Genomic DNA, 24,806 nt, shown 5'->3' on the forward strand with positions numbered 1-24,806 from the left:
TGAACCATCTAGACACAAAAGAGCTTACCTGCTAAATATTTAATGTTATCGAGCTTGTGTGACTCCAGCATGGTTTTGAGGCCAGCGACCTCAGTGTCTATCTTCCTGTCTGTCTGGGTGACAGCGCGATCTTGCTGGGCATGCTTTTAAAACAAAGAGATTCACAGCATTAAACCACCTGGGATCCACCTGCCGTCCCCTCGGCTCCCACCATCCTACAGGCCCTCCCCAGCAGGGTACAGTCCCAGGGAAAGATGGGGTACGATTAAGGAGACATGGGCTTTAGCTTTAGTTCTACTATTCTCACGTTATGTTGCGTTGATCAAGGCCTGTAATATCTCTGGGCCTGTTTACTTTAATTTGAAAAAAGCAAAAAAACCTCAACAAAACCCAAAAACAAACACACACCACTGGCCCTGCCTTCACACAGACAATCAAATGTGATAATGTATATAAAGCTTCTGTAAATGATAGATTGCTCTACAAATTAAGGTTAAAGTTAAAAGGCAGTCTGTTCTCAAAGACAATAAAGGTACCTCATCTTTCTAAGTTCCTCTCGATGAGAGGTATACAAAAACTGCTTTAAAAAGTGAACACAGGGACGCCTGGGTGGCTCAGTTCATTGAGCGTCTGCCTTCGGCTCAGGTCATGGTCCAAGGGTCCTGGGATCGAGCCCCGCATGGGGCTCCCTGCTCAGCCGGGAGTCTACTTCTTCCTCTACCTGCCGCTCCCCCTGCTTGTGCTCTCTCTCTCTGACAAATAAATAAAATCTTAAAATGAAAATAAAAAGTGAATGCAATCTTAAGATATTCTAAAAGATATTCTGTTTGCCTTGACACAATTTCTATTCACATTTTAAGGTATTCTTCTTTCATAGTTCAAACACCAAGTATTTTATTAGTATGAGGCTTGGTTATACCAAAGGCCTATTTGTGTTCTTTTCCAAATATAATACAGTTAAACTAGATACATAACCAACCTCTAAGGGTGGTGAGTTTGACTGATGTTATAAAGGGGTTGTAATATTTCATTAATGCATAAAAATAATTCACTAAATTTCCTAGGACAAGTAAGTACAATTGACCCTTCAACAACGTGGGTTTGAAGTGCATGGGTCCATTTACACCTGATTTGTTCTGATATGGTACAGTACTATAAATGTATTTTCTCTTTATGATTTTAATAACATTTTTTCTCTAGCTTACTTTGTTTTAGTGTACAATACACATAACATACAAAATACGTGTTAACTGTTTATGTTATCAGGAAGGCTTCCAGTCAACAGTAGGCTATTAGTAGTTAAGTTTCTGGGGAGTTGAAAGTTATATGCAGATTTTTGACTATGTGGGAGGGTCTCTAACCTCCCTACTGTTCAAGGATTACTTGTATGTAGTTCCTTATAGCTAACAATTCTGGTAATGAATAAGGATGAGTAGAAAAGTATTCCAGAGGAATATTCTACTATTCTCTGATATAAGTGTCTTGCAAGTTTTGGAGGTCCCAAGTAACAAAAGATGGAAAAAAAGTAAAGCAGGTCATAAGTCCGAAGAATAATTTAAAAAACCACCACTCCTTATTATTCTTCAATCACTGGAATTTAAACTTTCATTAAGATAAACAAATATTCTATTAAGTGCCAAAAAAATTCTAGGATCCTCCACTTCTGAGAACTGAAAACAGGGAGTCCAACAGATATTGGTAAAACCAGGCTCATAGCAGCATTATTCACAATGGCCAAAAGACAAAGGCAACCCAAGTGTCCACTGACAGGATAATCCAAATGTGGTCTACCCATAGGTGGAACGTTATTCAGCCTTAAAAAGGAGGGAACTTCTTTTTTTTTTTGCTGATATCATTTCTACATTTATTTTTTTAATTCTTATGTTAATCCCCATACATTACATCATTAATTTTAGATGTAGTGTTCCATGATTCATTGTTTGTGCATAACACCCAGTGGTCCATGCAGAATGTGCCCTCCTCAATACCCACCACCAGGCTAACCCATCCTCCCACCCCCCTTCCCTCTAGAACCCTCAGTTTGTTTTTCAGAGTCCATCGTCTCTCATGGTTCGTCTACCCCTCTGATTTCCCCCGCTTCATTCTTCCCCTCCCGCTACCTTCTTCTTCTTCTTTTTTTTTTCTTAACATATATTGCATTATTTGTTTCAGAGGTACAGATCTGAGATTCAACAGTCTTGCACAATTCACAGCGCTTACCAGAGCACATACCCTCCCCAGTGTCTATCACCCAGTCACCCCATCCCTCCCACCCCACCCCCCACTCCAGCAACCCTCAGTTTGTTTCCTGTGATTAAGAATTCCAAGGAGGGAACTTCTGACAGGCTACAGCATGGATGAACCTTAAGGACATTAAGCTGAGTGCAAGAAGCCAGTCACAGGACAAATCCGGTATGAGGCCACTTCTATGAGGTCCCTAGAGCAGGCACATTCACAGAGACAGAAAGCAGAATGACGGCACCTGGGGACTGGGGGAGAAGGAATGGGAGTGAGCGTGTGACAGGTAGTTTCAGGTCTACAAGATGTAAGGAGTCCTGTGGATGGAAGCCAGTGATGGTTGTACAAGGATGTGAATGTCCTTAATGCCACTGAACTGTTCACTTAAAAATGGTTCAACTGGTAATTTTACATGCACTTTACCACAAGAAAAAAAACCAAACACCCTAGGACACAAAACTTGAGTGTCCCCTCCCATTAACACATCATTACAAAGGACAGTATGCATGCATGGGATAAAGCCAAGATGAACACAATGACCAAGAAAAGTAGTCTCATTTCTTACCAATGCCACCATTTCTGTCCTCATTTCCAGCAGCTTCCTTTCATTCAACGAGTACTGAAACAAACAAACGTGTAACATAGGTCAGATTCTGATTTATTCCTCTCTCCCTCTCCTTCTCTGATGCCTTCAATGTTCTGTTCCTTCCAAGACTGGAGGACACTAGACATCACCTCTGGAATCAAGTAGCCTACTTGCCCCTCTTCTTTAGATGTGTTTTCTGAAGCTTCTCATTTCTAGCCACTCACTGTTCCAGTATACGATTCCCTTTGTCACCCTTCACCTCTCCTGCTCTTGTCATCTGTTCGCTGTGATGCCATTTGGCCCCTCCCACTAGTGTAAAAGCATTTCCTGGGGACCAATTTGCCTGGCTGCTGAGTCATGTGCTTTTTGGCTTTGAGAGGGTTAAAAAAAGTGGGGAACAATTTAGTTTGGGAGCTAACCCATCGCAATCACAAAATTGGTCACTACCTGAGGTTTAGACAAAGTTAGGAATGTTATAAAGTTGAGGAAAAAAAAGTTTCAAGGAATATTGTATGTGACATAGACATTGCCTAAAGATAAATTATAAATACACTGGTATAAGAAATACACTAAACCATCACATGTTGGTTTTAATTAAACAACCACCACCCACTTGGGTGTGTCACAGTCCAGTAGTACTAAAGGAACTGACTAGCACTACTCAGAATCAAAGTGGTATCTTGCCTTAATGTTTATGCAAAGATTTAATGCAATTTTGTTGAATTGAGACCAAAATCAGACATATCTTCTTAGCAGTGGGCATTAGGATTTAACTGAGCAAATGAAAATCTATAATTTAAATGAAAAATTAGCATTTAATTCTTCACTAAATTAACACTGTGAAAGGGGAGAAAATTAATGCTTAACTATCTAGAAACTTTCTAGCTATAAAATGTTCCCCTGGAACTACCAGGGGACTAGAATATAAAAACAGTATTATTCAGAAATTAAAAAAAAATTTTTTTTTAATTTTTTGCAAAATTGGGGGAAAAAAAAAACCCCAAAACCCCAAACCAAGAACTAGTCCAGGACCAAAGAATGCTCATCTCCATCTTTAATGTCAGGGTTTCAGATGAGGAAAGAGCTATGCATCGAATGGCCACAAGAGGGCAGGGCGGACTGGATTTTTGGACTCCCGTCTTCACCAAGTCAGTATTGACTCGACCACAAGGGAAAAGAAAAGCCTAAATCCTGACACTGCTGTGATTTTTAAAATCACACCTATGTGAGTCCATCTCCCTGCACCCCCCAAGCGGCTTACATACAGGCCATGCTGCTCTGAACTGGCTGTAAGCACCACCAGTTATAGAACTGAAACAGAACTGTATTCAACAAGGAGAGGGAGGGTCACGTAACTCCTCTTTACCAATGCACACGCAATACGTACTGCTGTCCTGTCCTTCAGAGTTTAGGAAGTTTAGGATGACCAAGAACCACTTCTCAGCTAGGTTAATAAATCCCATCAATTCACTGGCTCTCACCCATGTCCATCAGTCCCACATCCTCCTTAGCTATGGGCATCTTCCTAAATCAAGTGCATTCAGATTTTTTGCTAAGTACACAACCCATAGGGACGCTCCTCCTTGGGGAGGGGGTGGGAGGGATGGGATAACTGGGTGATGGACATTAAGGAGGGCACGTGATGTAATGAGCACTGGGAAATATATAAGACTGACGAATCACTGAACTCTACCCCTGAAACTAATAATAAACTGTTAACCGAATTTAAATTTTAAAAAAATGTTAATATGGTTAAAAAAGAATATTTTAGACAAATTTGAATTTAAAATTCTAAATTAACAGTGTTATGCAGAGCCATCTTGACACCTGAGGCAAGAGGAAAAATCAGTAATATCTTAAAGTCTGGGTATTTCATTTGTCCGAGATTTTATGTTCATTTAAATATTTTACTACTGCATTAAAATATTATTCATCCTAATTAAAAAAAAAGTTTCTCCTTTTCTAGAGACTAATCATACACTAGCAACTGTTAAATATTTTACTGATACTAGGTGAATTAATCTTTATGGTTGAAAAGTGTTTTTTGAGGGACGTCTGGGTGGCTCAGTCCGTTAAACGTCTGCCTTCGGCTCAGGTCATGATCCCGGGGTCCTGGGATCGAGCCCCACATCGGGCTCCCTGTTCAGCAGGGAGCCTGCTTCTCCCTCCGCCTCTGCCTGCAGCTCCCCCTGCTTGTGCTCTGTCAAATAAATAAAATCTTTAAAAAAAAAAGTGGTTTTTGAGACAAGAAAGACAGGTGACATGGGAATAATGATTTTGTACAACAAAGCTCAGCTGAACTCTTAAAATCCAGAAGTGGTTCCAAAATAGAGTTAAGTACTTGTTTGAATTTCAGTATTAGCTTCATTTATCATTGCAGCACATTCTGGTTAAAAGCAAATTGTGAAAAATCAGAGGACAATGAACAACTGTGCATACTCAGTTTCTACATGTGTATACAGTTCTGTTAGTAAAAGATGCTTCACATGGCCTATTTCTCATTATTCTAAGAATAAAGAAGGTATCTAACTATTGCTATCAAATTCAAATAAAGCCTGAACAAGAAGATAGATGGGCTAAAAGTCACGAGAGGCAACTCAACATTATTTTTATTAGAACATACATATTCATTGAAGCATTATTTGCAATGGCTGAGACACAGAAGATTAAGTGTCCCCTGATGGATGAAGGGATGAAGAAAATGTGGTGCACATATATACTTGAATATGAGTCAGCCATAAAAAAGAAGGAAATCCTGCCATTTGTGATAACATGGATGGACCTTGAGTACTTACACTAAGTGAAATATGAGAAAGACAAATACTGTACAATCTCTCTTACATGTGGAATCTAAAATCTAAAAAACCCCCCAAAACCAAAAAGAATTCCCCAAAAACCTGAGTTCACAGATAAAAAGAACAGGATGGTGGTTGCCAAAGGTGGGAGCTGTGGGGTGGGTGAAATGGGTCAAAAGGTACAAACTTACAGCTGTAAAATAAGTTAAGCCCTAGGATGTAATGCAGGGCATGGAGACTACAGTGAATAATACCACACTGTCTATTTGAAAGTTGCTAAGAGAATAAATCTTAAAAGTTCTCATTACAAGAAAAAAATTTTCTATCTATGTTTGATGACAGATGGTAACTAGACTTACGGTGGTGGCCATTCTGCAGTGTATACAAGTATCAAATCATTATGCTGTACGCCTGAAACTAACGTAATGCTGTATACGTCAATTATAACCGAATAAAATAAAAAATTGAAAAAAAGTGTTCCTGCGCAAACTCTGAGGGGAAAAAATAGTACTTCTACGCATTATTTTTGAAAAAGGACAGCAGAACTGTATCTGCACGGCTTTCTTGGGTCCTGTACATGATCCCACAGGGGCAAGTACCCTTCTGCTTACTTACAACCTACATTTCTGAGATTTTTTTTTTTTTTTTAAAGATTTTATTTATTTATTCATGAGAGATAGAGAGAGAGAGAGAGGCAGAGGCAGAGGGAGAAGCAGGCTCCCCGCGGAGCAGGGAGCCCAATGCGGGACTCGATTCCAGGACCCTGGGATCATGACCTGAGCCGAAGGCAGACACTTAACCGACTGAGCCACCCAGGCGTCCCTTCTGAGATTTTTTTAAAGATTTTTATTTATTTATTTCAGAAAGAGAGAACACACCCGAGCAGGGGTAAGGGGCAGAGAGAGAAGGAGAAGCAGGCTCCCCACCAAGCAGGGAGCCCGACATGGGGCTCGATCCCAGGACCTCAGGATCATGACCTGAGCTGAAGGCAGACACTCAACCGACTGAGCCACCCAGGCGCCCCTTCTGAGATCTTTTTGGTAACAAATGTACAGAAGTACTTTTCCTAATTAAAAATTTAAATTTAATATAACTTAAAAAATAGTTTCGAATTTCCATTTCATAACAATGTGATCAAGTCATTAAGATTTCTCTATTTAAAATTTGAAAAAGACTATATGGAAATATTTTTTAAATCTTGAATTTCAGTGTAGAATTTAATTTAGTATTATTCAAGACAGATGATCAACTTAACTTTTGAAAAATCTGGACCTGTGGAGGTTTAAGTTAGAGGACACAGGGCGAGACTGGGTTTGATTTCTTTTGTAATGTCTAAGTAACACATAATTTAGTCTCTCTCTCTCTGAAATAAAATGAGATTCAAACTTGATTTGACCAAGAGTTTAGTTGTTGTTTTTTTTTAAAGATTTTATTTAGTTATTTGACACAGAGAGAGAGACAGTGAGAGCAGGAACACGAGCAGAGGGAGTGGGAGAGGGAGAAGCAGGCTTCCCACGGAGCAGGGAGCCCCATGCGGGGCTCGATCCCAGCTGGGATCATGACCTGAGCCGAAGGTAGACGCCCAATGACTGAGCCACCCAGGCTCCCTGAGTTTAATTTTTTTTTTTTAAAGGTTTTATTTTTAAGTAATCTCTACACAATGTGGGGCTTGAACTTGAACTCATTACTCATTACCTCAAGATCAAGAGTCACACACGCTCTAGCGACTGAACCAGCCAGGCGCCTCCCAAGATTTTCATTTATTTTTGAAAGCATCAAATTTAAGCTCTAAGCCAGAATACAATTACAGGGAAAACTGTGTCTAACAACGATGCACAGGTAAATGTTTAACGGTACTGGTGACCTGTCTATATACTCAGACCGGATCGAGCATTCCATCCTGCAAAGAGATGAATTCACACTCCGTTTATAATAAAGGAACTTACCAATTCCTTCACTCTGCTCTTTTCTAGATTGAAATCTAACTTGGTATCTGTTCGGACCTTGACCACTTCATCCTGGCAGGAGGGCAAACAAAGAGAGAAAGAAATCCAAAGTGAGAAATGGAAACCCGCCTGGGATGTGAAGCCTGGGACTTCCCAGTCATATATACAAATAACCCCCGCTTATGCTCAAGTCAGTCCAGAGTGGGTTACCACTGCTTTTAACCTCGAGATTCCCAGTGAGCTCTCCTTATGGAATTTATGACTGAAGCTGTTCCCTGGACAACTCTGGAAAGCAGAGATGGACTCAAAGAAGGAAAATATGTAATTCTGGTTTAAATAAAGCCTTCTTTCTGACACTCGTCAGAGCCTTTTCTACCTTAACATCTATGTCCTTTCCACTTAAAAAAAAAAAGAAATTGAACAGCTGGTACAGTCAGCATTTTGAAATCACATGAAATTCTCTAAAGCCAGTCTGTTCTAACAGAACCTAAAGGCTCCATATGGGGCAACTTCAACACTTTTTAATTTAAAGATGACTTCCTTCATCCTAGAACATAATTTTCTTAATGAATTTGGTTACAGACATCACCAATTTATTCACTATTCTCAGCTAAATCTTTCAGTGTGTACTTTCCAGACATATTACACAACTATTTAACATAGGATTACGTTTTTAAGAACACCTAAAAAACTTCTGACATTGTATTTATTACTATGTTTACGTTAACTGCCAACAAGCATGCAAGGAGGAGTGAGGGTCTCACCATTATTTGTTGTTTTAACCGATGTAGTTCCACGTTTATCTTCTAAAAACACATTAAAAAAAAAACACAAAAACAAGTCAAGGATAGGCTAGAAGGTTAGAAAAAAATACATAAAACTTGGTAATAAACTTACATTAGAACATGTTTTTGTGCACAGTTCTAGCTGCATTCAGAATGAAACATGAGATGAAAAGTCTTAGGAGCAGACGATCTGTCATGCCAGGACGGTATTACAACGCATGCGTCTACTGGGACGCCTGGGTGGCTCAGTTGTTAAGTGTCTGCCTTTGACTCAGGTCATGATCCCAGGGTCCTGGGATCAAGCCCCGCATCGGGCTCCCTGCTCAGTGGGAAGCCTGCTTCTCCCTCTCCCACTCCCCCTCCTTGTGTTCCCTCTCTTGCTGTCTCTCTCTCTCTGTCAAATAAATAAACAAAAATCTTAAAAACAAACAAAAAACAACGCATGCGCCTGTCTTGAGATCAGTTTTAATCCATCCCAAAGGTTACATAAAATCAGTAATACAGTTTAATTCTTTTTTTTAAGTAGGCTCCCCAGCGTGGAGCCCTATGCAGGGTTTGAATTCATGACCCTGAGATAAAGACCTGAGCCAAGATCAAGAGTCGAAGGCTTACTCACTGAGCGCCCCAGGCGCCCCAGTAACACAATTGTTTTTAACATACACGTTTGCCTCCAGAGGCCCTTCTGTCTTTAATACCTCCTTCAATTTTTCTTTTAACAAATTCTGCCTTCAAACAGCCAATTTCAAGGGCAAATGTGAGAGTTTCAAACTACTCTTTTCTAGCAAAAGGGATCTTTTGCTAGAAGGCCTCTCACAGGACTAAGATGAACTGCTAATAAATGGACTTCCTTTATGAGACTTTAGCTAAGACTGAAAATAAAAGGAAGGATGCAAACACAGCACTTACTTCAATGCTGAACCCCTATGCCACACTTTTTAAAAAAAAAATTATTTTATTATGTTATGTTAGTCACCATACAATACATCAATAGTTTTTGATGTAGGGATCCATGATTCATTGTTTTCATATAACACCCAATGCTCCATGCAGTACGTGCCCTCAATACCCATCACCACGCTAACCCATACCCGCACCCCCCTTCCCCTCTAAAACCCTCAGTTTGTTTCTTAGAGTCCACAGTCTCTCATGGCTCGTCTCCCCCTCCGATTTCCCCCCCTTCATTTTTCCCTTCCTTCTCCTAATGTCCTCCATGCTATTCCTTATGTTCCACAAATAAGTGAAACCATATGATAATTGATTTTCTCTGCCGGACTTATTTCACTTAGCATAATCTCCTCCAATCCCATCCATGCTGATGTAAAAGTTGGGTATTCATCCTTTCTGATGGCTGAGTAATATTCCATTGTATATAGGGACCACATCTTCTTTATCCATTCATCTGTTGAAGGGCATCTCAGCTCTTTCCACAGTTTGGCTATTGCGGACACTGCTGCTATGAACATTGGGGTGCATATGGCCCTTCTTTTCACTACATCTGTGTCTTTGGGGTAAATACCCAGGAGTGCAATTGCTGGGTCATAGGGTAGCTCTATTTTTAATTTTTTGAGGCACCTCCACACTGTTTTCCAAAGTGGCTGTACCAACTTGCATTCCCACCAACAGTGTAAGAGGGTTTCTCCATAACCTGTCCAACATTTGTTGTTTCTTGCCTTGTCAATTTTTCTATGCCACACTTTAGAAACCAAGGGATATATCTGCAATGACGTGGGTGGAACTAGAGGGTATTAGGCTAAGTGAAGTAAGTTCATCAGAGAAAGACAAATACCATAATTTCACTCATGTGGAATTTAAGAAACAAAACAGATGAACACAGGGGAAGGGAAGGAAAAATACAATAAGATAACAACAGAGAGGGAGGCAAACCATAAGAGATTCTTAATCATAGGGAACAAACTGAGGGTTGCTGGAGGGGAGAGGGCGGGAGGGATGGGGGAACCGGGTGATGGGCATTAAGGAAGGGACTTGATGTAATGAGCACTGGGTATTATATGTACGTAATGAATCACTAAATTCTACCCCTGGAACTCATAATACACTGTATGTTAACTAAACTGAATTAAAAAATAAAAATAAAAAAACAAGAAACCAAGGGATATTTTGTAGCAGCACTTTGTGATAACCAAAAGCTGGAAACAATTCTAATATGCAGTTGGCCCTTGAACAACGCAGGGGGTTAGGGGCACTGATCCCACCCAGTTAAAAATCTCCATACATAACTTTTGACTCCCCGAAAACTCAACTACTAGTAGCCCACCGTTGACCAGAAGCCTTACTGGTAACATGACACATATTTTGAATGTTGTATGTGTTACATACCATCTTCTCAGAATAAAGTAAGCCAGGGAAAAGCAAATGTAATTAAGAAAATTTTAAGGAAGAGAGAACATTTACTGAACTGTGTAAGTGGACCTGTTCAGCTCAAACCCATGTTGTTCAGGGGTCAAGTGCACATCACAGTAGAAAAATGTGGCCCATTCATATACTACTACCGACTGACAGATACTGAGCAAGACTGATCTACTGTAAGACGCACCACAGCATTCCCCCAGATGAAGTCCTGGAAAAGGCAAAACCAGTCAACGGCGACGCAGGTCAGGATAGCGGTCTTCCTGGCAGGGCATTAGCAAGCTTCTGGGGCGCCAGTAATGTTCTACTTCTTGATCTGGTGGTGGACACTTGGTGAAAACACATCTAACTTGTGGCCTTTTTCTGTGCATTTATGTCTCAATGTCTCGATAGTGAGCATCTTAATATGAGTGGCTCTTTAGTTTTACCTCATTTTCTGCTCTGAGGGCTGAAAATTCACTCTTCTCCAAAATAATCATATCTTTTTTCACGCTGGCAATCTGAGACATTATTTGCTGAACAGTGATCTCCTAGGAAAAGAAAAACAAAACATATAACCTAGGCTGGCCTAGGATGTCTGCCTCTTACCTGGAATCATATTAGTGAGAAACCAGGAGAATATGGACACGAGAAGAGAGGTTCAGCAAGGTCATCCTCTATTCCAGAATGAAGAAAGGAAAAGAATAAAGACTCAAGTCCAGTATCATCATCAAGTGAGCCAGTTCAAAGGGTGGCAGTCTGAGGACCAGCAGCTCAAGAACACACTGCTATAATTCCAGCCACATCTCCCTTTGTTAAGTATGGTGGACTGGAATAGGTCATTTTCAAGCATAATAGAGTTTTCCAACATGAATCTACAACAGTTGACAAAATAGCTTCAAAAAAAGAAAATAAATAAATATATATATATTTTAAAGTAGGCTCCATGCCCAGTGAGGAGCCCAACGTGGGGCTTGAATTCATGACCCTGAGATCAAGACCTGAGCTGAGATTGAGTCGGATGGTTAACTGACTGAGCCACGGAGGTGCCCCTCGAATAAATTACTTTCTATAACACTGGAATCATTTGTCTCTCAACTATGGTTAGAAGTATTATATGCTTTTTGGGACACCTGGGTGGCTCAGTCGGTTAAACACCTGCCTTTGAGTCCTGCATCAGGCTCCCAAGTCTGCTTCTCCCTCTGCCCCTCCCCCAGCTTGTGTTCTCTCTCTCTCAAATAAAATCTTTAAAAAAAGTACTATATGCTTTTCAATAGAATATTATCCAAAAATACATATTACAAATAACATCCCATGGGGCTCCTGGGTGGCTCAGTCATTAAGCGTCTGCCTTCAGCTCAGGTCATGATTCCAGGGTCCTGGGATCAAGCCCCGCATCGGGCTCCCTGCTCGGCGGGAAGCCTGCTTCTCCCTCTCCCACTCCCCCTGCTTGTGTTCCCTCTCTCGCTGTGTCTCTCTCTGTCAAATAAATAAAATCTTTAAAAAAAAACCCAAAAAACAAACAAATAACATCCCAGCTTTAGACTTTAAGTTTGCTACCATTCCCCGACAAAGCTAACCTGCTGCATCTTGGTGACCATATCCTTGTAGACAATATCCATGTTGGCGTCCGTGATCTTGACCAATGCAGAGACAGTGATTTCTGCTTGCTGGGTGGAGAACCCTAAGCAAACACACAAAGATAATCACACTCTGGAGACTCCATTTGTTGGGGAAAAAAGAGAAAAAACCCTTCACAGAAGAGGAGAAAATGTTTGAATTCAGAAAGACTGGAGTCCCAGGCTATGATGTGTCTGTCACTCTGGACAAGCATGACATATCTGTTTCTTCATGTAAAGATAAAGGGATGGGCTGGTCTCCTCTACCGCCCTACCTAGCTGCAAAAAATCATATTTCCTGACAATATCTCATGACATAGAGGAAGCCTGCAACGTGGGGTCAAGGAAAGGAAAGCAAGATCAAAATTACAGATGCAATTTACTGCTAAATAATCTTTATTTCCTTCCCCCTGGCCTAAATTTTCCAAAATAATGTGATTTCCTTATTTTAAAATGTACACGTTAGTAAGGAATAATTTACTTAAGTAGGAAAGCTCAATTATTTCACATCCAGCATAAAGCCATCAAATCATTGACCATATAAAGATAACTAGTAATTTAGCTGTTAATTTATCTTATGTTAAAAGGCAAAATCTGTTCTTTTATTTTTCCTCCAGAAGTCTCTTCGGTCACTTGCAGAGAGGGGCAAGGCTGGAAAAAAACATATTCTTTGATACTCAGTAAATGACGCTGAATTGAAAGATCTAACTCAGCAGTGTTACTACTTTTAGTAACTTTAGATAGTACTACCTGGAAAGCTAATAATAATACCCTATATGTTAATTAATTGAATTTAAATAAAAAAATAAAAAAATAAAATTGGAAATAAAAAAATAACTTTAGATAGTAATTTATATTTCACATTGGAACTTCTAATAAAATGCTTGAAACCAAGTCCCTGGAAAGTAATTTTTTTCTATTAAATACTTCCATCCATAAGAACTACAGAAGAATCTACTGATTCTAGTAATTAAAGGCACATTTGCTTGAATAAAATTATAACTGATACAATTTGGATGAGATTAAGCACAGACTATAATTTTTTAGAATTTTATTGAGAAAGTGAGTTCACGCGTGTGCACACATACACGAGTGGGGGGAGGGGCAGAGGGAGAGGAGGAGAGAGAATCTCAAGCAGACTCCCTGCTGAGCACGGAGCCTGGAGCTCAATCTCAAGACCCTGAGATCATAACCTGAGCCAAAATCAAGAGTCTTAATGGACTGAGCCACCCAGGCGGCCCCTAACTATAATTAAGAAACAAAAACAAAGATTTAAAAGAGATAAAAAGACCTCCAAAGACCTACTCCCTTCATTTATTCAAAATCCTTTGATTTTCAACATGTGGGTCATCTGCATCTAGAAAAATCATCCAAAAGGTTACCCATCCAATTGTTACACTGGTTTGCTCTAGGGTACTGGGATTCAGAATATTTTTTCCTGTTTCTTTTCTGCCTGAAAATGTGTCTTGTAATTTTTAAAACTTTATGAAGAAGCGTTCATAGTTAAACATAGTTAGGTCTGGCAATTATGAAGAAAAGAAAAAGAGACCAGAGGAGAACTTAGGCTGATAATAAACTCCACAGCCTTATAATTTATAACCACCTGTGGGAGGAGAAAGGGATAAGAAAAAGTAGAAGTTAGGCCTGAAAACCTAAAGGGTTACCAGATACAAAATAATGCTTTGTAGGAACGAGAGAACAAGACACGATCAGGGTTAGAGAGATTACAGACAGACCAGAAGTTCTGTGAAGCAGGAGACGTAGCTCTGGGGAAGACAAGGATGGAAGGTGGGAGTGCTCCTGGACAGGTCCTTCCAGGCCTCACCCTGCAGCATCTTAGATTCATCGTTCACTTAAGAGGCCTCACGTCCTACACTTCAGCGGGGTCCTTACAACACCAGTCTTGAGATATGCAAAGACTCGTGCATCAAGGTTTGAAATCAAGAAAAGCAGGAAGTACATGTGTTGAAATATCACACTTTAAACATTCAACATGAACGCGATTTTTATTTATCAAAAGTAAATAAATAGATTTTTCGGTGGGGGAGGGGAAATACCCCCCTCCCCTGTTAATGGGAGAAAGATCTGGGGCCATCTCGAGCCCACTGCCGCTACCTTGCCACTTAAGATTTATGATGCTCCCCTACATAGTCAAACCCTAAGGTGGAGTGAAACGCCCCCATTCTCTCGAATACGGCTTTTTACAATGGGTTACTTTGAATGCAAAAATACAAGGTCCACAGAAAAAAGGAAAAAGCAGGAAGACTTCTGCTTATCCACATAATTTCTGATGCCTCTCTTCTCCATTCCACTTTTCTTTTTTAAATTCTGAGCTGAAAGAAGTTTTGGTGAAAAAAAGGCCTAATGTCTCAAGTTTGAGAAGGAAAGCAATGAAAATTATGATACGGTACTTAACAGTTTTTCCAAAGTGCACTCAAGTACACTGTATTTCCTTTAATACTCAAAGGAATCTTTGGAATTCTTATTGTGCCCACCCTGCTGATGAGATGAGGAGACAGAAACCGGGAAGGACGGGGACGCCTGGGTGGCTCAGTCGGTTAAGCGTCTGCCTTCAGGTCAGGTCCATGATCTCGGGGTCCTGGGATCAACCCTGCATTGGACTCCACACTCAGCAGGGAGCCTGCTTTTCCCTCTCCTTCTGCCCCTGCCCCCTGCTTGTGCGCTCTCTGTCTCAAATAAATAAAATCTAAAAAAAAAAGAAAAAAGAAACTGGGAAAGACGAGAGAACTGCCTGGCTTTGCAGCTGGGTCCTGGCAGAGCTTGACGCAGAGCTTCTAACTCCCCAGTGCAAGCACAGAGCTCACTCCATCTGCTTGTCCTGGGCAAGCGAAGCACAGCTACAGAGGGTGGCTCTGCAGATATGAACACGTACAGCTGGGGAAAGATCTATCGTGTTGTCAAGAGCAACAATACGGAAAACTAGAATCGGCCTATCTGTCTAGAGAAGATTCAGTGAGAATGTTACCTATGTACTGAATGCACTTTCAATAAATGTCATGTCTGTTAGAGCATCTTTTACATTAATTAACAGCAATAAGGAAAAATATTAGTTGGACTATTAAAAAAAACCACAAGCTGAAATTATTAGCAATTGCTGCTCAGCAACATTTTCATTTCATAACAATTTTAAAAGCACACAACATGCACAGTAACAAAACTACCACTTTGTGCGTCAGGCAGCTGTCATAGGAACCATTCCCGAGTTTTGCTAACTTGTGTCTAAATTTTTATCTGTAACACTCTACCTCCAGAGGGATGTTATAAAAATACACTTCTCACTGACAAAGAAAAATGTGTGCAAAAAGTCTCTCAACTGTACTGGCGGAAGCAAAATTGTCCTTAAACAAAAAATAAGAACTTAAAAAAACAGAGATTGACCAAAAGAGTGTATCTGTAGACTTAAACGCCAAAGAGAAATAGAAGTTAGATAAGATCACGAGAACTAAGTGTTTTACCGAGTGACCCACAAAAGGATTACCATTTGCTTCCAGTAAACACACTAAGGCATGGGTGTCAAAGTAGAGCTTCTTGTTCCCGCAAGAGGTGAAATCTCTCCTTTTGTGGTCCAGATCTCTGCTGTGCTCCAGCTGCAGGCTCCCAGCAGAGAGGCTCAGCTCTAGAATGGAAAGGACAATTAGGCTCAAAACAGGATCCGATGGTAAAGAAAAGCCATGAAGGAATATGGCATACCTCAAAAGCCTACCTGGTTGGGGCTTTATGACATGAAATTCACATACCATACAATTCACCCATTTCAGTGTTCAATTTGATTTTAACTATAGAGTTCTGCAATCTTCTGCACAGTCAACTCTAGAACATTTTCATCATCCCAAAAAGAAACCCTATACCCTTTAGCTATCATGCCCCAATCTCCCTACTCCCTCAACCCCAGGCAACCCCTTATCCACTTTCTGTCTTTATGGATTTGCCTACTCTGTGCATTACTTATGAATAGAATCGTAAGGGATGTGGTATTGTGTGACTGGTTTTTTTCACTTAGGTGAGGTTTTCAAGGTTCATCCACCTTATAATTGTGTACTTTATAGCTTTTTATTGCTGAAATCTGTTTTAGGAATATACCGATTTTCTTACCTAGTGATCAGTTGAAGGACATCTGAGTTGTTTCCACTTCTTGGCTGCTATGAACAATGCTGCTGGGAACATTTGTGTACGAGATTCTGTGTGAACAAGTTTTCAGTTCTCTTGGGTATATACCCAGGAACTGAATTGTTGCATCATACGGTGGCTCTGTGTTTATAAGGTTATGCCAGACTACTTTCCAAAGTGGCTACACATTTTTCATTCCCAACAGCAGTGTCTGAGGGTTCCAATTTCTCTACATTATCAACACTTGTTACTGTCTTTTTTATTATAACCATCCTAATGGGTATAAAGTGGTATCCCATTGCAATTTAATTATTATTTTTTAGATCTCTCTTCAACTATGGTATTTACTTATTTGTTCTCTATAATTAAGAGTGTTTCTTGGCTTGTCTCTCATTTTTTCCCTTTGTTCAGGTGTTTCTTAAATCCCACATGAGTGAAATCATATGGTATTTGTCTTTCTCTGACTTATTTTGCTTAGCATACTTTCCAGCTCTACCACATCATTGCAAATAGCAAGATTTCATTCTTTTTTATCGCTGAATAGTGTGGTGTGTGTGTGTGTATATATATATATATATATATATCACCTGTTCTTTATCCATTCATCTATCGATGGACACTTGGGCTGCTTCCATAATTTGGCTATTGTAAATAATGCTGCAGTAAACACAGAGATAGCACATTGCAGTTTTGATTTGTACTTCCTTGATGCCTAATGATGTTGAGCATCTTTTCACTGCTTATTGGCCATCTGTGTATCTTTGGAGAAACATCTAATCAGACCCTTTGCCCATTTAAAAAAATTGGGTTATCTTTTGGGGTGCCTGGGTGGCACAGTTGGTTAAGTGTCCAACTCTTGGTTTCAGTGCAGGTAGTGATCTCAGGGCTGTAAAACTGAGCCCCGCATCGGGCTCCAAGCTCAGGGCAGAGTCCGTTTAAGACTCTCTCTCCCTCTGCTCTTCCTGCTCATGCTCTAACAAATAAATAAATCTTTTAAAAATTTGGGTTATCTTTTTATTATTGAGTTGGTTGTTAAGAATTCTTTATACTGGGGCGCCTGGGTGGCTCAGTTGGTTAAGCGACTGCCTTCGGCTCAGGTCATGATCCTGGAGTCCCTGGATCGAGTCCCGCATCCGGCTCCCTGCTCGGCAGGGAGTCTGCTTCTCCCTCTGACCCTCCTCCCTCTCATGCTCTCTGTCTCTCATTCTCTCTGTCTCAAATAAATAAATAAAATCTTAAAAAAAAAAAAAAAAGAATTCTTTATACATTTTAGGGTCGCCTGGGTGGCTCAGTCGCTTGAGTGTCTGCCTTAGGCTCAGGTCATGATCCCAGAGTCCTGGGTCAGGATTCCTGCTCAGCGGGGAGTCTGCTTCTCTGCCCCTCCCCTGGCTGGTGCTTTTTCTCTCTCTCATTTGCTTGCTCACTCTCTCTCTCTCTCACATAAATAAATAAAAATTTAAAAAAATAATTCTTTACATATTTTATTTTGTTTATTTTTATTTTTTAAAGGTTTTATTCAGTTGAGAGAGCAAGAGAGCGTGAGAAAAGGAAGCACGAGAAGGGGGAGGCTCAGAGGAAGAAGCAGACTCCTTGTTGAGCGGGGAGCCCGATGCGGGACTTGATCCTGGAACTCCAGGATCATGACCTGAGCAGAAGGCAGACACTTAACTGACTGAGCCACCCAGATGCCCTTCTTTATACATTTTAGATACAAGTTCCTTATCGTATATGTAATTTGCAAATATTCTCTCCCACTCTGTGGGCTGGCTTTCACTTTCTTGATGGTGCCTTTCAAAGCACAATAGTTTTTAATTTTAACGAAGTCCAATTTATTTATTTTTGTTCCTTGTGCTTTTGGTGTCATAGCTAAGAAACTACTGGCTAATTCCAGAACACAAAGATTTACACCAATTTTTTTTTTTTTTAAGAGTTTTACAGTTTCAGCTCTTACTTTTAGGTCTCTGATCCATTTGAGTTAACTTTTATGTAGTGTGAGATGAGGGTTTGCCTTCTTTTGCGTGTGGATATCCAGTTGTTTCAGCATTATCTTGGAATTTGTCAAAAATCAGCTGACTGTAAATCATCTCTGGGTTCTCCATTCTATGCCACTGATTTATATCTGTCTTTATGCCAGTGACACATTTTCTTGATTACTTTTAGCTCTGTTGTAAGTTTTTATATCAGGAAAGGAGTCTTCTAGTTTTATTCCTTTTCAAGATTGCATTGGCCATTCTGAGTCCCTTGCATTTCCGTATGTATTTTAGGATCAGCTTATTAATTTCTACCGAGAAGCCACCTGAAACTTTGAGAGAGATTGTTTTAAATCTATAGATCAATTTGGGTGGAGCACAAAGTCTTCCAATCCATGAACATAGGATGTTTTTCCATTTATTTACGTCTTTAATTCCTTTAATAATGTTATATAGGTTTCACACTATAGCTAACCCTTGAACACAGGTTTAGACCACATGGGTCTACTTATACACGGATTTTTTACAATACGGTATTTCCTCTTCTTTATGATTTTCTTAATAATGTTTTCTTTTCTCTAGCTTCCATTATTCTAAGAATACAGAATATAACGCATATAATATATAAAATATGTGTTAAGTGACTGACTGTTATGGTAAAGTTTCTGGCCAACAGTAAGCTATTAGTAGTTAAATTTTGGGGAAGTCAAAAGTTATACACAGATTTTCAACTGTGTAGGAGTTGGCACTCCTCAGCCCTGTGTTGTTCAAGGGTGGTTAATCATATAAGTTCTGTGAGTTTTTTGTTAAATTTATCCCTAAGTACTTTATTCTTTTCGATGCTACTGTAAAGGGAATTGTTTTTTAGATTGTTCATTCTAGTGTAGAGTAATGCAACTGATTTTTGTATTTTTTGTTCTATTTTTTATGTTGATCTTGTACCCTGCAATGTTCCTGAACTTGTTAATTAGCTCTAATGGTTTTTTAGTGAATTCCTTAGAGTTTTCTATGTACAGGGTCATGTCACCTGTGAACAATAATAGTTTTACTTCCTCCTTTTCATTGTCTTGCCCTGGTTAGAACTTCTAGTACAATGCTGCATGGCTGGTGATGGCAGACATCCTTGCAAGTCCTGACCTTTTGAGGGAAAGCATGCATCCTTCACTATTAAGTATGATGTTAGCTGTGGGTGTTTCACAGATGTCCTTTATCAGTGAGGCAGTTCCCTTCTATTCCTAATTTGTCAAGTGCTTTTTATCATGAAGGGGTGCTGAATTTTGCCAAATTCCTTTTCTTTGTCTTTTGAGATGATCACATAGTTTCTTCTTCTTCTTCTTTTTTTTAATATGGTGTGGTACAGGAATTGATTTTCAGATGTTAAATGAGCCTGTTGTTCCTGGGATAGAATCCCCTTTGGTCATGATGTATACTCCTTTTTTACATATTGCTGGATTTGATTTGCTGAGTATTTTGTTGAGGATTTTTGTCTCTATTCATAAGAGGTACTGGTCAATAGTTTTCTTTGTGATGTCTCTACAAAAGCCTATCTTTAGAGAGATGTGTTCTAACAATTTGTATGTTAACCTTTCCTCTGAATTTCTGTGCATTTAGCCACAGATCCAACTCATTTTGTAAACTTGTTTCAAGGTGCTCATTTGAAGAAGGTAGCATGGTAAGGGTTCTCTGGCTTTTGTATTTCATGAACCATAAAAACAGTTTAAAAAAAATATGTAACAACTGCAATGCCAACTAGCAATTCTGTCCAGAAAGGACGTTTAAACACAATAGCTCCTTACTATTACAATCATACTGTAAAAGACATTTGGACAGCAGAAGAAAAAAAAGAGATGGACAATATAAAATAAAAAACTTTCATTTAAATGTATTAAACACAGCTATATGAAAATTTTGCTACATATTTGTCCTTACTTTTCTATGATGCCAGGTTTGTAGAAGAGTGGTAGAAGAAAAAATAGTCACTACTAACTCAAAGTTTGAAAATCCCCTAAGGTAAATCCCCTAAGTGACGAGAAAGATACTTCAGCTAATCAGCTCCTACTGTCAATCCTTCACCTCTAAACACTCTAAAGGAAATTGCATGTAAGCAAAAAACGTGACATGGACAGAACCCTACAGATCTGATGTTTGTCTATAAGCCTACAGCAGTGGTTCCCACCTTGGAAAGAAGGTCACAGTCAGTGTCAAGGTAAGTATAAGAAATCCAATCATTTTGTACCAAGCGCTGTTTGCAGACTGACAAAATATAAAATGCAGTAACTGTTACATGTATGTGTGAGTTAAATGGTTTATTAAAAAAAAAAAAAAAAGGCCCTTATATTCAGAGAACCACTAGCCTACAGTATCAGGTCCTTGGCAAGGCACACAAATACAAAGCCTGTCCTAATTTAGCCCACACCTACCCTTTCAGCTTTCTTTCCAGCCACCTAAGTTATTCTGTGTCCTGTACCTGTATACCTTGGTACTCCATCCTTAAGTCTGGCTTGCCCCCCTTTTTCGACTGGCCAATTTTAAGCATCATTTTACCCCTCTTCATTTAATTTTACAATTTGCTAAGCAAACATTATGTTCCAGGCAGGGCATTATGCTATACTGAGTGGTTCGGTCTGCTAGTTCCACCCAGGTCAGAGGGCCGCCTTGATTGCTCCTTATCTGTGTTCGCAGCACAGCTCAGATAGCTCTATCACACCACTTACCATATTGTTTCCACATCTGTATCATCTACTAGTCCAAACATCCCAAGAGCAGTCAGTCTTAGTCATTTTTACATTGTTAGCATCTAGCAGAGGGCCTGGCAGACTGCAGACCAGAAATAATTTTGTTAAGAGAACTCTGTGATCTGGATCATGAGATGGTCTAGAAAGAAAATCTGAAATCCACCTCTTCACCTATGATCTTCCCTTTTTACATAAATTAGCTCAGTTAAATCTAGCCCCTCTTTTTTCATTCTTTATCCCCAGTACTGAGACAAAACTGGCCTCCAGGTGAAGAGACTCCAAATGTCTGCCTGATCACAGAACAGACCTAGCTTGAGAAACAGTGGTGGTGAATGAATGAATGAACGGATCTCTCAAGTGGCTCTCTAAAGGCTAACCCACCCATCTTTTTAAACTGTGCTCAACTGTCCCATGGATCAGAGAGCTTGAAAATATTTGAGTCTAGAACTGGCTGGTGAAGAGTGATGGGATTTTTCTAGTACCAAATTTGTTTCTAAGAACAAATTAATCATTTGTGTGATTTAAAACATATCTCTCTCACACACACACACACACACAACATATACATCCCAAAAATAAACTATCATGACTGTTTTCTAAACAAGAGCTAATTCCAATTTAGATGCTGCAGATTTTTTTCTTGTCCAAAACAACTGGAATTCAGTTCAACTGCAAGCTTACTTCAACAAAATATGTACTGTCATCTGAAAAGTGGAGAAAAGCCCTGGCCACTTCTCACCTGGCCGGCCAACCCCTGCCGATGGAAGCTGAATGCCATCTTGCCTTCTGTCAAAGGGCGAAGCCTGAGGAGGAGCATGCCTCTGACTCATTTTTCCTCCTTTATTGTGACAACAAAGTGAGGCCCAAGAACTAGGAATTCCCACCAATAACCAGGAAGCAAGTGAACTGAGCTATGTTAAAGTGCAATGCGTAATTCTCCTTTGGAAGGACCTTCAGGATATCAAAAGCAGCCCAAAGTTAGCCTTGAACGGAGGAAACCAAGTACAGACTTGCTATTCATAACATCCTTAAGTCTCAGTAGCCCTACTGAGAACCCTGGCACCAAACAAATCACTAGGCTGGAAGTAAAGGAACAAAACTCTTTGGCTGATGGTTGCTCCTTAACTGCCATCAGTGTGGTTACTGACAGCTATTGATATGAGGCCACCCAAAGTGATATTTTTGCCCTTTGCTGATAAAGATTACCCCGAATGATATTTTCATCAACAATGTGCTATCTAATAAATTGAGACTGTTTCAGACTTCCCTAATCTTTATGCAGGGCAGTGACCGCTCTCACCTCCTTCAAATGCCACCTTCTCAGTATGAACTATTCTGCTAACCCCATTTAAATTCATTGCTGGAGGCCTCACTCCCTAACCCTTATCACCTCCATTTTTTTCCTACGGTATTTATCACTTCCGCACACAGATTATATGTAAATCACACGTGTATATATAAATTATAGCTACCTACCTACATCGTCTCCTCTGCTACAGTGTAGGTCCGAGATTTTGCTAACTGATGTGTGCCAAGTACCCAAAAAGCGCCAGCCAAGCACAGAACAGGCAACTAGGGTTCAATGAGTTCATAAAGCCACTAGAGTCGGAAGTGAAATTGCAGTTCCTAGAGCTTCGCTCCTCAATCTCGCACCCCCCCCCACCCCCCCGCAGCCGCCCGCACCCGAGCGGCGACACGAGGGACGCGTCACCGGCGCCCGCCCAGCGGCTCCACACCCCGGCGAGCACCAGCGCCCTGCCCAGCGCGCACCGCCCTGCCGGCATCCCGGCCAACTGCGCTCCACACGCTTGTGCCCAGGACTCCGGGTCACCAGGGCGGAGGCAGACAGACCTTCGTCCCACGCCCCAGAGGAGCCCGGCGACCGAGGCTGACGCGACCTCTGGGTCGCCGAGCCTCCCCCACCCGCCCAGCCCGGAAGGTCCCAGCCCAGGCTGGCCCCGCCCCCTGCCCGGCGAGGCGAGCCCCCTGCTGCCCCCACCCCGGCCGTGCGGCCCTCACCTCTCCTGGACGAAGCGAGGGCGGCCACGCGGCCGCGGCACAGGTGGAGGGCGCCGGCGGCCCAGGCGAGGCCCGGGGCGAGGCCCGCCAGGTACCTCCCCGCGCCGCCGCGGCCGGCCGCGGGGGCCGAGGGCCGCGGGCGCGAGCTCTGCCGGTCCGCGAGGGGCCGACGCGGGGCGACGGCGGCCAGGCGCGGGGAGGGCACGAGCAGGAGGAGGAGCAGCGGGGAGGCACGTGACGCGCCGCCGCGGGCCGCCGGGCCACGAAACCGCAGCGCCCCCAGACCCACAGACAGCGCTGACGGGCAGTGGCGCGCCGAGACGCCGCGGCCGCCCGGACTTCCGCAGCGGCCTGACGGCAGGAAGACTAGAAGCCGCCGGCGGCCCGGCGGACTCTTCGGCCTCCCGCCCGCGACGAAGCCGCAGTCCATCGCCGCGGCGGTCACCGGTCCGGGCGCGCGCTCATGCTGCTCGCGCGCCGCGCCGGCCCGAGTCAGACGACAGGAGAGAGCGTGGGCGGTGGCGCCGGGCCCGCCCTTTCCTGCCGGGTGGGCGGGGCTCCGGGCGCGCGCCGGGGCGGGGCGGGGCGGGGCGGGGCCAGGCGGGGCGGGGCTCGGCCCCAGGCCCCGCGAGAGAGGCGAGCCCGGGTCCTGCGTGAGTCTGGGACCCGCTCAGTGGAGTGGGGGCCGCGGGCGCTCCCGGACCTGCGATGCTTTCTGGCTGCCGCGATTTGCATATTCATTACACTGGTGTCCTCACGAAGACATTCATTACCCTGGCGGCCTTTACAGTCCCGAGAAAAGTCCCCGCACTACCAGGCCGCCCTAGATTTTACCATCCCCATCTGAAGTCCCCCAAGTGTGGCGCTGGGGTGCATATTAAGGAATTAACAGGGCCAACGGAGCGGCGTTTACATAATCAATACATTTTAGAGGCTAAACTTCAGAGCTTTTGTTTCCAGATTAGCACACCAAGAAAGGAGAAAGTCTCAATCGGGAATTTAAAACGGGCATGAATGTTAACTGAGACCTCTCAGCAGGAGATCTGAAACTAGGGGTGTTCACTTCAGGGTGCTTTTTTGAGTGCCTAATGGGCCTGTCTCAGTTACTGGTCCATTGTGTGAACTCAGTAGATGTTCCTTGAGTGAAGGCATGAAATACGCACAGGACTACAGGCTTGGAGGTAGAAGAAAAATGAGATTTTTCTTGTCCTCCGGGAGTTTTCTGATACCCTTGTATTTGCCCACATACGTGATGGAAGAAAAACATGTTATGAGCCGTAAGAACTACAAAGTGCGGATTAGACAGAAGAGAGTGCATAAGGCTGTGGAAGAGATGTTTAAGCGGCTATCAAAATATAAAGAATTAGAAATATTAAGGTGCAAGTGGACACTTTCCTAAAAAGTAGGAGTTACACGTTTGTAGAACTGGTAGGGAAAGCAATTTAGCAATATGTATCAACAGCCTTTTGTGTTCATAAATTGATGGCATGTGGTTTGTTTCCAGTTTTTGGCTATCACGAATAAGGCTATTATGAACATTCTTGTATAAGTCTTTGTGTGGACATACGTAATTTATCTCTCGTTAAAGAAAAAATTATTCAATGACACTTGTTAATGCACAGTAAGGAAAACTTTATTC

General features: G+C 41.7%; 1 protein-coding gene across 2 annotated transcripts in view; it reads right to left on the minus strand.

The window, feature by feature from the left end:
• The window catches only part of MCUR1 (mitochondrial calcium uniporter regulator 1), a 28,164-nt gene extending 4,474 nt beyond the window's left edge, over nt 1-23,690 (minus strand). For both annotated transcript variants that reach the window (XM_034985706.1, XM_034985707.1), the window contains exons 1-8: nt 23,168-23,690; nt 15,815-15,952; nt 12,277-12,380; nt 11,146-11,247; nt 8,330-8,371; nt 7,566-7,637; nt 2,804-2,857; nt 29-143 (exon numbers count right to left, since the gene is read on the minus strand). In XM_034985706.1, coding sequence (XP_034841597.1) covers nt 29-143; nt 2,804-2,857; nt 7,566-7,637; nt 8,330-8,371; nt 11,146-11,247; nt 12,277-12,380; nt 15,815-15,952; nt 23,168-23,597 — 1,057 coding nt within the window. In that variant the 5' untranslated portion in view covers nt 23,598-23,690. The remainder of the gene's footprint in view (nt 1-28; nt 144-2,803; nt 2,858-7,565; nt 7,638-8,329; nt 8,372-11,145; nt 11,248-12,276; nt 12,381-15,814; nt 15,953-23,167) is intronic.
• Between the last annotated feature and the right edge of the window lie 1,116 nt (nt 23,691-24,806).

Source organism: Mirounga leonina, unplaced genomic scaffold (assembly GCF_011800145.1).
Source record: "Mirounga leonina isolate KUSES-001 unplaced genomic scaffold, KU_Mleo_1.0 Mir_366, whole genome shotgun sequence".
NCBI classification, from domain to species: domain Eukaryota; kingdom Metazoa; phylum Chordata; class Mammalia; order Carnivora; family Phocidae; genus Mirounga; species Mirounga leonina.